At 37.9% G+C, this 15,800-nt stretch overlaps 2 protein-coding genes across 2 annotated transcripts; both read left to right on the top strand.

The window, feature by feature from the left end:
- The first annotated feature begins 351 nt into the window (after positions 1–351).
- Positions 352–7,660, top strand: tspan34a (tetraspanin 34a). The gene is made up of 8 exons (XM_088075527.1): positions 352–492; positions 2,149–2,229; positions 3,958–4,173; positions 4,763–4,837; positions 4,958–5,065; positions 5,175–5,318; positions 5,414–5,506; positions 7,177–7,660. Exons 2-8 carry the CDS (start codon positions 2,173–2,175, stop codon positions 7,231–7,233), a joined length of 750 nt encoding a protein of 249 aa, XP_087931653.1. The 5' UTR covers positions 352–492; positions 2,149–2,172; the 3' UTR covers positions 7,234–7,660.
- A 6,390-nt stretch (positions 7,661–14,050) lies between these two features.
- On the top strand, positions 14,051–15,269 carry dand5 (DAN domain family, member 5). Its single transcript, XM_042484495.2, has 2 exons — positions 14,051–14,521; positions 14,848–15,269. Exons 1-2 carry the CDS (start codon positions 14,051–14,053, stop codon positions 15,133–15,135), a joined length of 759 nt encoding a protein of 252 aa, XP_042340429.1. The 3' UTR covers positions 15,136–15,269.
- The last annotated feature ends 531 nt before the right edge of the window (positions 15,270–15,800 follow it).

Raw genomic sequence — 15,800 nt, 5'->3', positions numbered from 1 at the left:
ATTTCCTCCCCAAAAGTGTTTTTCCATTTATTAGAAATTGAAACATTCATTAATTTTGTTTTGTTTTTTCTTTCATTCCCATCAGTTATTATGTAATTCCTTTTTCTGAAATAGTCCTTAGCTTCATGTTAAATTTAAAAAATCATTAATGAAGATCAATGTTATTTAAAGCATAACTCGATTGTAAAGTTTCTGGTCATAAAAGTTTCTGTTCTATTTTAAAAAGGGACTTTGGTCACCAGGAAATGTTGCCTACCCGAAAAGCAAAGTCAATGACGTGTAGGGCATGAACTCTGTTTCCCTATCTGTGTAAGTGTGTGTGTGTGTGTGTGTGTGTTTGTGTGTGTGTGTATGTGTGTGTGTGTGTGTGACGGTGTGTGTGAGTGTGTGTGTGAGAAACTCGTGAGAAGATAAAGGGGCATGTGAAAGCGTTGTGGAGCAGACACTCCTGATTGATCAGACCTCAGCGGACAGACGGACAGAACTGCACAGGTATGAGCTCCATGCTTTTTTTGTGAATTAATTCCTTTCATTCGTTAATTCATTTTAATTAGATACCCAAATATATGGTCAACAACAACAACAAAAAACATTTATTTTTAATATAAACCAACTAAAAACCTATTATGGCAATTTAACATATGATGTGATCCGGGATGTTTTTGCCTGGAAGAACTTTTCATCTACCTGCTGTAAGAAGTAATCAAAGAAAGAGACGATGAATGACAAGTACTTTGTATTTAATACCTGATGTTTTCATGCTTCTTTCATGATCAAACCTTCCAAAGTGAGGTGGTTGGTTAATTATGTCTGAGAGTGGTTTCTTTGTTTAAGTAGTTGCCATATTTGAATGGGTTTACTTGCAATAATAATAACACTACATTATGAATGCCACCAGATTGAAAAAGCTGAGTTTCATCCAGTTCTCTTTAACAGTATATATAAAAACCCCAAAAACTCTACACAGCAGAGAAATCTATTCCCTTTAGCTGTTATATTTCCAGTAACATAGCTAATGTAGGGAACTTTAAATGTTCTCTGACTTTCTAAGTTGTGTTAAAAACGATTATCCTGTTTCGCAGCCTCAGGGCTTCCATTAAATGTATCCAAATAAACAACATATGATTGTGCTGCTGTTATGAAAGCATTTTATTGCCTTTTGGAAACCTGGTTATTGTTGCCAAGTAGTTTCCCACTTAACATTACAGTCAGAGTTCCAATAAGGAAGATAAGGAAAAAAGATCAGTAACCATAAAAGTGAGCACATTGCTCTGATACAGACAGGAGATGGATACAAAGTTGTGTATGTTGAGGACAAGGGTTTGTTTTATGACTCTTCAGGGCTACTGGCATTCAGATAACAGTAAGATGATAAGATACTTAAACTTTACCATAATTCCTGAACTCATCCAAGGACATCTGATTAATGGCAGCCATATTATGACAACATGTTGATGACCTAATTACATGACACCTTTTTACACCTGTATTTCATGCATTTTATGGCATACTGCATTTCAAGTCGTGAACACTTTTAAGAGTGTAGAAAAGACAGTTTTAGTCTCTGCTGATGTAGATATGAGTTATAATTTGATGGTAAAACTGATGAAGGGTGCCACATAAAACCGCTTGGGCAGTTTTACAATCAAGAGTACAAAAGTTCAGAGCTGGAGGAAGTGAATTTTCTTCCTCTGCTACAGATTGAGACTTGTGCAAAGAGGAAACACAGAAATGTACCATGTGACTCTAATGTGTGTTTGGTAATCCTTTAAATAACTCGTAGGCAAGGTAAAATAAAATAAAGTGTGGATATAAAACGAGCAATTTATCTTACACATTAGCCGAAACTTTGCATTACGTCAGCATGAAACTTGTCACATTTAAAGGCGACTGAGACCCCTTCTGTTTTCCTGCCAGTTACTGGGTTTAATGTTTAACCAAAGCAAACGCCATCTGACCCATGCTTGGTGCTCACTTGTGTTGTAATCCATCCCCATATCATTGATTTTCCTGTGCGAGGTAAAATGCAAAGTTATGCACTCAACCAAAATCCCCCAGGCAATTAATAAGGAAGTGTAACCAGTTATGTCATCATTTAGTTATCAGCTCAACTAACAAACTGTTGTCTTCTCTCTCTTTTTTTAACAGTGTGAAGAAAAAAAAAACGCCAAGATGTGTTGCTCCAGCTTTCTCAAAATTATGATGTTTATCTTCAATGGCGGCATCTTTGTAAGTTGGGAAAAAAGTGTTTCTTTTTTGCTTCTGCTGGACAGCTATATATCATGTTGGCCTGGTCCCAATAATAACAATGCTTCACAAGTTATTCTCTTTGGCTTTGTATAAAATTCTATTTTGCCGCTAAACCTGCAAAATCACAAAGTAGCCGTGTGCTTCCTATAGTCAGCAAAAATAGATACTTTGACATTTTGGGAAATACACTATTATACAAGAAGATTGATTCTCTGGTAGACTGGAAATGGAGAAAACAGTCAGCCTGTCGGAAGGTAAATCCAGCACCTGTCAAGCCTGCAGTAACAGTGCATTGTGGCCAAAGCGTGTAACTACAACATTCCTGTCTGTATCGTTGTATCATTTTTCCCGTAAACTTACATTTTGAAAGAGTTTTCTGTAAATAACAAGATATATATTATTTTGAGCATTACCAACCCAGTTAAATGTTCGTGATCAGGATTTGGTTCGCTCAGTCTGGTAACATTTCTAAAGTCGCGCAATTAAATTATTTTATCCCCATTCAACTTAGCAGAGCGCTATACCAGAAGTTAACCACTCAGTGTGCGGATATTGGTTTCGCTCAGCCTTCTTAAGTCTCTGGTGAGCTTGCTCTATGGGCTCCTAATGCAAAAAAATCCAGGTAATTTTATAATGTGGAAGTGGGCCTCTTTCTGAGTCTCTCCCTCATGAACACCTCTAAACACTCACTATTGGAGTCTCCACAAGTTGTCTGGCCAACAAGTGTCTAGCACATAACCAAGCCTTCAGGAACAGTGCCAGGGTCTGAAGCCAATTTTTCATAGTGGCCACATGTGGAATTACAACGTCCATGTCCCTCGTGGTGCCAAGACTTTTTCCCATAGAGAAAGAGACATTTATAAATCAGAAAAAATAAATTAACGTCAAAGCCCTTAAGAAATGACTCATTTCACTATCCAGATTTCATCCTTTGGATCCGATAGCATTTCCGAAGTCTAGAGAAGCTGCATGTTCACATCATTTTATCCTCATTCAAGTTAGCTGAGCGCGAAAACAGAAGTTAGCTGTTCGGCCAGCGAACGTTGCTCAGCTGCACTGTAAGTCTCTCGTGCACTTCTCTATTCATCCCACAGTGCCTATGTTACGGGTAATGTCATACCACAAAGAGCGAGATTGTTTGTTTTGGCTTTATGTACCACTGAGCAACTCTGTATCCACGTCCAGGTCCATTTTACGCTCCAGTTTTTGTATGAATTTAACAAACAAGATATAACATATTAATTAGGCCTAGTGAGCTTTACAGGAGCTGTTGGGTTGTTAGTTGTTAGATAGGCTAGCTGTTTTACCCTACTTCCAGTCTTGATGCTAAGCTAAGCTAAGCTAGCTCTTTATTTTCCACACAAGTGTGGTATCGGTCTTCTCATCTGATGCTTGACAAGAAAGTGAAGAAGCGCAATTCCAAAAACATTGACCTAATTCTTTAAAAAAAACACACACACACACACACGCACACAGCTGATCTCTTAATAACTTGCAAATCAGTTATCATATCAGCAGTTCAAGCTTTCAATTTTTAGTTTTTAAAACAAATTTATTGTAGTGTCTTAATGCACAACTCCTTTCAGCATGTCACTCCTGTCTGTGTCTTATTGTGATTTCTTCATGCTTTAACACCATGTCCTTGTATTCTCTCCCGCTCTCTCTGCATTATGCATTATCTCTGTTCTTTCCTCACCCATCATGCAGTTGGCAGGTGCAGCCATCCTGGGTGTGGGAGTGTGGGTGAAGGTGGACAGTGATTCTCTGCTGGGTTTACTTGACACCGTGGAGGGCGCTCCGTCTGGGTTATCCCAGCTCGCCAATGTCAGCTACCTGCTCATGGGAGTGGGTGGCGTGCTGCTGGTCATTGGCTTTCTGGGCTGCTGCGGAGCTGTCAAGGAGAGCAGGTGTATGCTGCTGACGGTGAGCCATGTTTGACTGTTCAACAGGACCTTACGGGAGTGCAGGAATTCATTAAAAAATGCTCATCCTGTGGAAAAGTTTGTTAAAAGAATTTACAGACAACATATCTGGTCTGTTTCATTTTGAAGATGGAAAATGTTCTTTCAGACCTTTTTACTTAAAACACCATAGACCACAGTTAAATTAAATTAAATAATCTGATTTAAGATTTAATTAAATTCTTACCTGTGGTAGTATGAGGTCTGTTCAAGGTGGCATAAACCTGCGTCTTTTGAAATAAAGGGCAGAGAAAACTGCCTGCATATCTGAAACTTTTCGGCTATTAAATGTGAATTCTCGTAACTGTAAATGTTGAAATGTTTAATGATTATTTCACCAGAGAAGTCTAGAAGAGCAGCTTCACATTTAGTCCTGGTATGAATGTGATGGCTCTGGGGCGATATTGTTAAATATTTGAACGTGTAACTCTAGGTTTGTGGTTTTTTAACTGCCTCAACATCTGCTCTTCATTTTATGGATACACAATACTGCTACCAGTCAAATGTTTTACATTTTTTACAGTATATTTTATCATTTCCTCCCCATTCAGTTCTTCAGCATTGTGCTGATTATCTTCCTCATCGAGGTTGCAGGAGCCGTGGTGCTGCTGGTCTTCCAGGGTTTGGTAAGTGGCTCTCACAGGATCTACTTAGCAATAATTGCCAGTGCGTAGGTTTAACTATTTTAAAAACTCTGAATAACTTTTATAAAAATTGATCGATGATTGTCAACCTGTCTCCCTCAGGCTGATCAGCTTCTTGAGAGTCTGGAGGAGGAAGTTAGAATAAGCATTAGAAATGAGTATGGAAAAGGGGAAGGTCTGACCTCTCTCTGGAACAAAACCATGGAGGAGGTATGGTATTTTTATCTGTTCAGTGAAATCTCAATGCCTTGAGATATACATTCGATGCAACTTTTGAGACTTTTGGCTCTGGGATTAACAATTTGTGGTTTCACTCTAGTTTGCTTGCTGCGGGTACAGGAACTACACAGACTTTTATGGCTCCCCTTTTTACCTGGAACATGAAGGAGAGGTTTTTCCGGAAACATGTTGCAATGCAACCAACACCAGAGGCGTATGCAGTGAAAACCAAGCACATCTTTCGGTACGAGACTAGGTTTATTTTTGGTTTCTCGATGCATGCTAGCAACCAAACCAAGCCGTTTGTTATCTGTGCTAAAACATGATGTTTCTCCTCAGAATATAGATGGCTGCTTTGACAGGCTGCTGCAGCTGATAGAGGAAAACGCTGTGATCATTGCAGCCGTGGCTCTTGGAATCGCTGCTCTTGAGGTATGAATATCAAACAGCCATTTTCTCAGATGCCAGTCGAAAAAGAGTGCTGTGTACCATTCAGTTGCTTCACAAAGTGGTATTTGAACTATGTAGAATAGTAATTATCAGCCACAACAACGTCGACATATTTGCTATTGTTCACCTTGTAAAGGCTGTGCGTTGGTGTCGCCATGGCAAAATGTGTTCATGGAGACACCTGATGTAGCAGGAACCACCACAAAAACGGTTCTGAGTACTTTGCCGAGTGTTTATATGTCTGTCTGTATGCGGACAGTCACTGTGGTAGCATCATAACCATGCAAGATGCAGTCACAAAACTTTACAGCTGTGTAGCTGAGCTCAAATGACACACACATAAATTTTACACCCCTGATCCACATTTGTTTAAAGTCGCTGATAGCTGTATTATTATTCCAAGTGTACAGACATTCTTGTGAGCCACAATATTTTATTTTTAGAGCCAGAGACTCTGACACACCACCAAAGGGTGATGCTAACGCACCTAGCCACGCTACAAGTGCTGCTGACTTAACAGCAACAAGCAAGCAGGTACAAGAGAAAACCAGAAAATATTCAGAGAATTATCAAGTGCGACTCAATTTTATACAAAAGGCTATGTGGAGAAGGGGTCCCTGCTCCGTCTTTATTTTTAGTGAAGGGGTCCTTTAACTGAAAAAACATCAAAGACTCCTGCTGTAGAGACATTATGACCTTTAAAGCGCCTATATTCACTATTTTTGTAAGAACAGTTTATCGAACGATATTGTGAAAGGGGTCGTTCATTGAGGTGAACATACAGAAAGTAATCGCCTCCTTATTATCTGCAGCTTCTCTTGGCTTCATTGAGTTGTATGCTGAGTTTAAGGTCATTGTTTAGGTGTCGCAACTCTACTGTTATGGTTCAGTCTCACTGCTCTCATAGTGTTGTTTCAGATGTAGCAGGCAGCTGTTTTCAGGAAAAAAACAATCTTAAAAATGACTGAACACTATCTGCTCAGGACCAAACAACAGACACAGTTAGCGACTGCCTGGTGAGCACAGTGGAGCATTTTGTAACAAAGGAAGACCGATATTTCCCTCAGGAGTAATACAGCTTAATAGACAGTGAATATTGGACTTTCATCAAGTGGCCAGAAACACTCCTCTAAATGAGTGATATTGTTTTTCTGTAACTGCTGAATGTCTAAATAAGCAACTGTTTGCCAGCATGTTCAACAAATCAACTTAACAGGTGATAATATATATTGGGATGCATGACAGTTTAATTATTGCAGGGTTCAGTTCAGGTCATAGTATCTTTTTATTTGGGAAAATAAATTTATCTCAGATTTTTACAACGTTGAAGCAAAATATGGTAGCATAACTAATTTTAATCCAGAATATCATGGTTTATTATATGAGATTAAGGCCAAAGAATTGCCAATTTAAAAGAAAGTTTTAAAAAAAAGGTTATGAACCATTAACCTATGTTTTTGTAATTTATTTACATTATAATCATGAAAATAGCTCAGTTGTGACTAAGTGCATGGCTTGTTCAGAAATGTGAAATTCTACATCATATATCATATAGACTCTTATTTTTTTGTAAAGCCTAAATAACCTCTTTGTATCTCAGATGCCATAACAACGTGTTTATATGACGTGTTGATGACTTGCTGTCTTTCCAGATTGCTGCCATGGTGGTTTCAATGGTTCTCTACAAGAAAATTGGCACCAAAGCGTGATGATTCCTGTATGGGATGAGACGACAACATTGTAATTGGTGGAGAAATTTTACTTGTAAGCTGTTTTTTTATGTATAAAGTTTTTTTTATGTTTGATTCAAAACTGACAGTTTGTCAGACAGGAACACTTTTAATGCTCTACACGCGTTAAAATTGAAGGTGGAAAGGTAGTCAATGGATCTAATACACATTCTTAGTTTTAAAACTATATGTACACATTTATACTGTGATTTATTTATGTTTTGGAAGGGCTGCTGCATGAGCTGATACATATAGCTATTAATATGTGACGCTGATGCACAGGGTGAAGTCGTGTCAGTTGTTTATGTCCCTCACATTCACTGCAAACTGTAATATAATGAATTTACTTTTGTATGTTTGATCATATTGAAATAATAAATATCACAATCTTTTATTTACACACTGATTCTTTGGCATGTTTATTTTGGCAAACATGTTACATACAACATGCATGCTTGTCTTGGTCTATCAAAATTAAAAGTAAAACTGTCAGAGGCTACTTGTTAATTTACCACCTATATAAATTCTAGAGTGAACAAAGCGTAAACACATAACTATAGAGAACCACATATGAGAATTTGAACTCTAATTAATTAAGTGAGGAATTTTCCTCCGTTGTTTATCTGAGTTTATCTGATCCCACACAAGAAAAGCAATTCACTTACAGTTATTACTGAAGATAAGCGCGCAACAATAACATGCTATCACACCATGGGAAAATATGTCAGCAACAAGGATAAAAGTGCTTTCACTCTCTATCTTCTACCATGATAGCATTATATAAATACATACCACAAGTGGCAAGCATTCCGGACAAACTGCTGAACTGTTCCTTTAAACAGCAATAGTCAATGTTTTATATAAAGAGTGGATCACATGACTCATTGTAAGCTCTTTCTTTTTGCGTTTAGCGTTCTTTTCCTCCACAAGAGGTACTTTTGGTTTTTTTTAAAGAAAATGTTTTAAAAACCCATTGTACACACAACCTGCTCAGCACCACACAGTAATCAGACATATGTAGCAAGTAGCTCGTTAACATACATTTAGTGGCTAAAAAGAATAAAAAGAGACTGAGTTTAGGACCTACTGTACATTCTCAGTCAGCTCTCACTCTAAGCAGTGTATGTTGCTATGACTTTAAGCATTTTGTTTGTGCAAACTGCAAAAGTAGTTGCCTTTTTTCTGTATAATTGTTAAAAAACCAACGAAAAGTTGTTACAGTGACTGTAACACCACACTGTTCTGAGTGTTCTAAGTAACCTAACCGAAAAGGTGAAATAAAGCTTTCAACTAATGTTGAAAAACAAAAATCAAGACTTTTATTCCCAAATTATTTTCTTTATCATATGCATGCAGACACACACCCACACAAATATACACATTTGTTACACATTCAAGCACCCCTCTATCACTCTGTGATCTAAACAGCACTAACGCTACTTCTAGCAGTGCATAACTAAACTAGCTCAACCTGATTCTTCAAAACTTGCAATAGATCTGGTGGCATCAGCCTCCTTTATGATGGCATGTCTGTTGTCAATGCGTTTCAGTCATTTTTGGGTGTATTTGTGTTCCACAGCAACTTGCACGTGATGAAAAATGGTTTACCCCGCACTTTTGTGCAGAATATCAGAGAAATGCGTTGCACAGTCTTTAGCATGGTCTTTGTTAGTAAATGTGGGATGTTTGTGTGTTAGGTCATGTCTTTGGCTGTCATGTCTTTGGCATGTAGATAAATAAGCCACTGTGTGTTTGCACGTTCGCCATATCAACTTTATAAGGTGGTAATATGTCTGTTTCTTTTTATAGCTTGTTACTGCTGCCCCATGTGGCCAAAAAATGTATTAATTTAGGTTTAAAGGTGGAAAAAAAACTTTGGCACTGGTCAAGAATGACGGTCTGTTTCACAGATTCAAGGTCTAGGATTTTGTGGCATTTAGTGGTGAGGTAGCAGAGTGCAACCAACGGACACTCATCCCATAAAGGTTTAGGAGAACTATCCTGGTTGATGTGAGAACACAAATGGAACTATCTAGAGCCAGAGATTGGTTTGTTTGTTCTGTGCCTCTGTAGAGACAACATAACAGACTTCACAAAAGAGGACCTGGTCCGTACACAGATATAAATGACTCATTCTAAAGGTTAAAAAAAAAAAAAAAACAATTCTTGTTTTTAGGTGATGTAAACTGTTAAGAATATTTTATTACTATGCTTATTATTACATTTTTGTCAGTATATCCTCCTGAATCCTGCACATTGGACCTTTGAGGAACTACTGACATTTAATGTGCACATGCTGAATAATAAAAGGAGGCACGTGATTTTATGGCACATATAAACATTTGTGTAGTTTAAAATGCCTCATATTTCTATGTTTTGTTTTTTTTAACATATATCCTTCCAATCACCTTCCAATCTTTCCAATTTACAAGCTCATTTTATTCCCATTACATTCCTAAACAGCCTGTGTGTTGATATAAATAATATCAGTAAGCAGCTACTAAACCACATGGGGTAATGAGAAGGTGAGTGTGCTCCATATGGTCTCACCCTCTGGTCAAAGCTGCTTTAATTTGCTATATACAGTGTCTATAAATGACAGTCCAACAGGTTAATTGCTGCTGATACATTACAGGACAGTTTACGTCAAACAGGGTTTATTACAGTGTGTGTGTCAGCACACATCAGTGAAGTTTGATGTGTGCTCACTGCTGGCTGCTGAAGTGGCAGGTTTTCCCGTCACATGTTGTGAAACAGTTACCTGATGACCGTCCTCAGTGGCGTCACGATCTGAAAACATTGTGTCTCTTACTGTCACCATAAAACAGTGGGAACGGCAGTTAAATTCAACATGTGACTACACTTTCCGTTGTTATTTTCTGGGTTAGACATTGTTGATGTCTGTTTGTTTGGACTTGAAGCGTAGAGTGCAATAAGTGAAGTAAACATGAGATGTGAGCCAGAACTGTGGCACTTCATACTTGTATGAGTATATTCTGAATAATTTATTACCATTCAGTAATAAGCTGCCACTCTCAGGTTTCTTGTCTATTCAAAGTGCGTCCATTGTAGAATACATACTAATACTTTATTAAATTTATATATTGTATATATATTATATATTTATTATACTTCATTTGTGCATTAATATGATTATATACAGTAAAATGAAACTCTTCCCAACAACATGTGTTTTATATTTTTACCATTGTTGTTTTACCATTTTTTTTATGTTGAACCTGCCACTAAACGAAACAAAAAATGACCCAAAAACGAGCAAGAAAACTAATAAAAAGTTACAAAAAAATTAAAACCTTAAAAGTAGCACTAATAAACAAATAAAATAAATAAGTAAAAATGAAAATAAGCAAAAGAATGTATATATATATATATATATTCTTTCTGTAAGATCATTGTAAATGTATCCATCCATCCATCCATTTTCTTCCGCTTATCAGGGGTCGGGTCGCAGGGTCGGGTCGCGGGTTGTAAATGTATAATGATGATAATTTAAGCTATAGATTTTTCCCTATTTTTTTCATTCTAATATTTCTCTATTTTCATTTGCATTTCTTGCTGAACTGCTGATTGCCTTTTCCCCTCATGTTTTTGAAAGAATTCAAGCCAATTTGCTCACACTTTGGAGGTTTAAATTCTTGTGAAAGGCAACTGCAGCGCAAGGAAACTAATGTCGATCCAGGTTTCAAAGGGTTAAAATTTCTTAAGTGCTGCTTAGTGAGTCATGCAATCGGTCATAATTCAATGACTTCCTTCAGTAATGTGGGAACTGTGAAACATCATGATGGGTGTTCATAGATTCTAATGGAAGTAAAATCCAAACATAAAGCTCATATTGTTAGAATCAAACATGCTCACTACTTTCTCAGCATCAAGTGTAACCCGATTAAAGAGACGTCTTCAGTGCTGTTATGCAATGGACACCCAAGAGTTTTAACATTTTGTTTTATCTACAGACTATACAGTATGCCCGAACAGCAAGCTAGCATTAGACAAATAAACAAAGATTATTATAAAGAAAACTGTCTTTGTTCAAAAATCAAAAAGTAGCACAAAAATCTGTAGTTTAAATTGAGTATTTTCCTGAACCATTTTGCAAAAAAACAGGAGGCCAGGGGCCAGTTAATAAACAAATATGTATTATATTTTTCAGTATATATCATGAGTGAATTGTCTGATTTTAACCTTTTGACCTTTTGCAGTCCTCACTCATTTTTTGCAAAGAGGCAAATCCATTTAAAGCAGCCTGTCACAGGTCAGGTGTACGCAAGAGGCGTTTCTAGGATTTGGGGGTCTGAGGGAACCTCTTCCAGCATTTCTTTCCTTTTTTTTATAATAAAAAAACTCTATTGTGATCCTTTTAGATGCACTCTGGCACCCAACTTGCATTCAAAGTACAAAAAATTTCTCAGTGTGAATTAATTTATTTTTATAGTCAATCAGAAAATGATCAGCGGGCAAACCTGCACATAACTTGGGCTACATTTGGCTGTAATATGAGAATCACTGCATTACACCATACAGGCTTTTTATCCAGTTTTATTGACTATATTACCCGTGTCTATATCAGCAAATAGGAGGAAGTTGTGCAAATTAAAGTCAATAATCCTGAGAGAAAGTGGTGTGTTTGAGCTGTTTTTTTCCAAAAAGACTTAAGAACTCAACTCTAAACATAGTTCACCCTCATTTTTCATCATCATTTTGAGGGCTTCAGCAGCTGTCAAATTAAATTGTGTCAGGAGGCTGTCATTGTCATTGTTTTTCCAAATTTTACACAGAGGCTTTGCAATGTTAACAAAAAAGTCAACATAATAATGTAGTGTTTTGTTGAAAAAGAGTAAAACTATCCTAAACTAGGCGCTAACTTTTTTTAAATGTCATACATATATCAGTGACAACTGGCTGTCTGAACAGAGCAGCAGGACGGGCAGAGGAGACATTACTTTGTAAACTCTGCCCTCTTGTGGAAAACATTAATTCTACAGCTAAAGGAAATTATTTCTTCACACACTATATCACTTTATATATTGCAATATGAATGATCAAGTTGAAACTGTAGACCTCACCAGCCAGTGTGTTGTGTCCAGGGTCAGTGTTGGTGAGAAAGTCTTCACATTAAATACTGAGTCATTAACTTTTCCCATTCTTCCATTTATATGGACCATAATGTTAAGTGGATAGGAAACAGACAAGGAGAAGAGGCAATGAGGGAAAAAGTGCCTCTTAACACCAAGGTCTCTATGAGAAAGTCAAACACTGTTTCTACCATGACATTGTCATCTGGGCGGTCTCCAGCAGCCGGTGTGTGATCAGGTCACGGGTGACAGAGCGCACTGAAGTCTAATGGTGTAATGATGGAACGTGGAGGGTGAGGCTGTAAAGGTGCTTGTGGACATAAACGGACAGGAGATGGCTTGTTTACCGAGAGAGCATAAAGTCATTATTGCTTTACAGCCAAAGGTAACAGGAAGACCTGCTGAAAAAGAAGGGCCTTTATATTGTTTACCAGACAGCATTTTTAACTATAGCAGTCTTCCTGGAGCTGTGTGCTGGGATGCGATGTAGTTTCAATTTAGTAAAACATTTATCTCCTATATCAAGTTTCTTGTTTTTCAGTTAATGGTTAAAAAGAAGCCATTCGTCTGCAAGTTGGGTATTTTTTTAATTCCCTCAGTGCGTGTTTTGCGTATCTTAAAGGGAGAACACTACCTGAATCAAGAATTCCAGTATGTTATTTCCATTGCTCAGGAAAGTTCAATCAGTATTTACTCTTGCACAACCCTAGAAACCAGAAAAATAAGTCATAAACTTGTGAGGTCACAGTCTATAGCTGCTCCAAAAACAATGGATTGGAGACTGATTTTGTTGACCCACTTGTTTTTTCCTTTTATACCCAAATGAACTTTATTCTACTGCAGTGTTCACAGTTCTGAAACAAAAAATGCATCTGTATACTCAGAATATTTCTCTGGGCGCTCTCACTGTCATTTACAACATCTCTAACCATTCATTGTCCATGACACAGCTCCAGACTTTATACCCCATGACATCATAAATTTGAGTTTTAGCACCCTAGGTTTTGGATTTGGGGAAGAGTTTTTCATGTATACTGATATTTTTGGACTGTCTTGGATGAATTTTGAAAATGGGTGTAATTCCCCTTTAATGATTTCAAATGATCTGTAATTACTGTGCAGGATGCATAAGAAGTCTATGGGTTTGTTGTGGCTTTAAAGGAAAATAATCGCTTTCAAAATTTGGAAATTTATAATAAAAATGTATTTTAGATTTTTTTTTCATAACTTGGATATGAATGAAAGTGGTTCCTAAAATTTATAGAAAAAAATCTACATCCATGAAATCAGATTATTTTAAATCTCAGAGATGAAACTCTCTCCACAGATGAGATGTCTTTATGGTCTCTCTTCCTTTCTTTTTTTTATGCTCACCTTGAAACCAAAATCCCCTCAGTTTGGCAACCATCCACGACCTGGAGTTTTAAGCTTGGTGTGATGTCTGGTCTGGTGTGGGAATTGCGACACCTTCTTTGCATTAAAACACAGGTGAGAATTGGCATCCACCTATATAAAAGCCTCCCTCCAACACACTGACAAAAGCACTGACAGCAAGGTTACCATTTGGAACCTTGGACCATACAACCAGACAAGGATTTTTTAAATTCAATTTTTGCTAACTTTTTAAAAGTTTAGTCTGTTTTTGAAACAATTTGCACAATTTATATTTCTATTTTGAAAACTGTCCTTTTTTGTGTTACAGAATGGCTTTCCCTCTCAGCCTTTTCCTTTTGTCAAGTTGGACAGCTGTAGCTTTTACATTCCCTCACAATACTTTTGACAACATTATTAAAGGGTCAAGAGTTGATTTTGAATCATCTGGCAGTGGACCGAACGAACCTGTCCGGGGAATAGTTAAGGTTGTGCAGCTGGACCCTCACATCCTGGCCCAGTCAGGGTTCATCAGAGGGGGAGCGACCCCCAGAAGAGCCCCCTCCCTCGGTTCCACATTGTCCTTCCCTGCGTTCTTGTCTCTCGGACGTCCAGGTCCGGCATCCAGGACACCAGTGAGTCCGCTGCACCACCTGCGCCCCAAAAGCCCCCCTGAGGTGGACCTCAAAAAGAGGCAAGGCCTGCAGATGTGGCAGAGGGCCATAAATAAAGGAGAGAAGATGTCCCTGCCAGTCAACCTGAAGGACACGAAACAGACCTGCACTGCGATGCCTTTCACTCAGGTAAGAGGCAAACGTTTTTCATCATACCAGGTTTTTCTGTCCTTTCTCTGCCAAATTGATTTCTGTGCAACACATGGACATGTGCATTAAAATGAGCAATTCTTTACACAGTCATACCGAAGATGGCAATGTTTTGCAGTGTTTATTTTTCAGTGGCAATAACAGAGATGTTTGTTCACTCATAAAGCTGATTATGGCTCTGCTGGCAGATTAGCTGTGATGGTGTGAAGTTACATAAACACATCGTGCTGATTTTAACACCCTCTGAGGTAAATTAACTCTGACACTATATCGCCTGATCTTGCCCCTCTCTGTCGTCCTCCCAGCGCGTGACAGCAGACGGATGCAACGTGGTGACAGTGCACAACAAGCTGTGTTTCGGCCAGTGCAGCTCCCTGTTCGTCCCATCTGAAGGGGAGTTTTCCGGAAAAGGGGCCCTCCACCAGTGGGCCCCTTGTTCCCGCTGTGCCCCATCAAAAGCTCACACTGTGGCTGTGCCCCTGCGCTGTGGAGTCGAGGTGCGGGAGAAGCGGGTGATGGTGGTGGAGGAGTGCAAGTGTGAGACGAGCCGAGAGGAGAAGAGTGCTGAGGCTGCAGCGTTCACACACCTGTAACTGTGTTAGATTTGCAGGCAAAGTTTAAGATATGTCTCCCTTAATATGAATTTGTCTCAACATAAAACCACCAAAGTAGCAGAGGGCTTTTGTTTTGCCAAAATTAAAGACATTTACACCATAAATTCATCGGAGGTGAGAAAAAACGGATACAGTATAGTATGAAAATATTTTGTGCGGCAATATCTTATCTATATACAGATGCCAAGTAACGATTTATTATATAAATTATTATTTTGGAAATACAGATTAAACTTTCAGAAACCTACTAGAATGATAACATAAATGCCTTCTTTAGTCAACTAGATAAATGTTACCGCAATAAAAATGATTGAAGGAAGATGGACAGACCGAAAACTGATCTTATTAGATATTATGTTATTATTATTAAAACAAATGCTGACAATTAATTAGCATGATAGATAGATAGATAGACAGATAGATAGATAGACAGATGGTTAGATAATTTGCAATACTCAGCATATCACAAAATATTTAATATTGCAGCAATATTGCATTGTTACATACGGATTGTGATAATATTGTATTGAGGGCCTCTGGTAATTCCCACCCCTAAAAATCATGCAGAAAAAGCACAGTTGTGCATGAATATTTACCACAGTGCAAGATTTAAGTGTTTGGTGCTTGAAAATTTGCTGTTTGAG

Source organism: Plectropomus leopardus, chromosome 3 (assembly GCF_026936395.1).
Source record: "Plectropomus leopardus strain MGB_pleo_1.0 chromosome 3, ASM2693639v1, whole genome shotgun sequence".
NCBI classification, from domain to species: Eukaryota; Metazoa; Chordata; class Actinopteri; order Perciformes; family Serranidae; genus Plectropomus; species Plectropomus leopardus.
This window is presented reverse-complemented; position numbering and strand designations above follow the sequence as displayed.

What these genes read in the sequence shown, in the direction of transcription:
- tspan34a (XM_088075527.1), top strand. Translation starts at nt 2,173, where the DNA reads ATGTGTTGCTCCAGCTTTCTCAAAATTATGATGTTTATCTTCAATGGC. An exon ending in TGCTGGTCTTCCAGGGTTTG is followed by an intron (nt 4,838 to 4,957) that starts GTAAGTGGCTCT and finishes TGTCTCCCTCAG; the next exon opens with GCTGATCAGCTTCTTGAGAG. An exon ending in AAAACCAAGCACATCTTTCG is followed by an intron (nt 5,319 to 5,413) that starts GTACGAGACTAG and finishes GTTTCTCCTCAG; the next exon opens with AATATAGATGGCTGCTTTGA.
- dand5 (XM_042484495.2), top strand. Translation starts at nt 14,051, where the DNA reads ATGGCTTTCCCTCTCAGCCTTTTCCTTTTGTCAAGTTGGACAGCTGTA. An exon ending in CTGCGATGCCTTTCACTCAG is followed by an intron (nt 14,522 to 14,847) that starts GTAAGAGGCAAA and finishes TCGTCCTCCCAG; the next exon opens with CGCGTGACAGCAGACGGATG.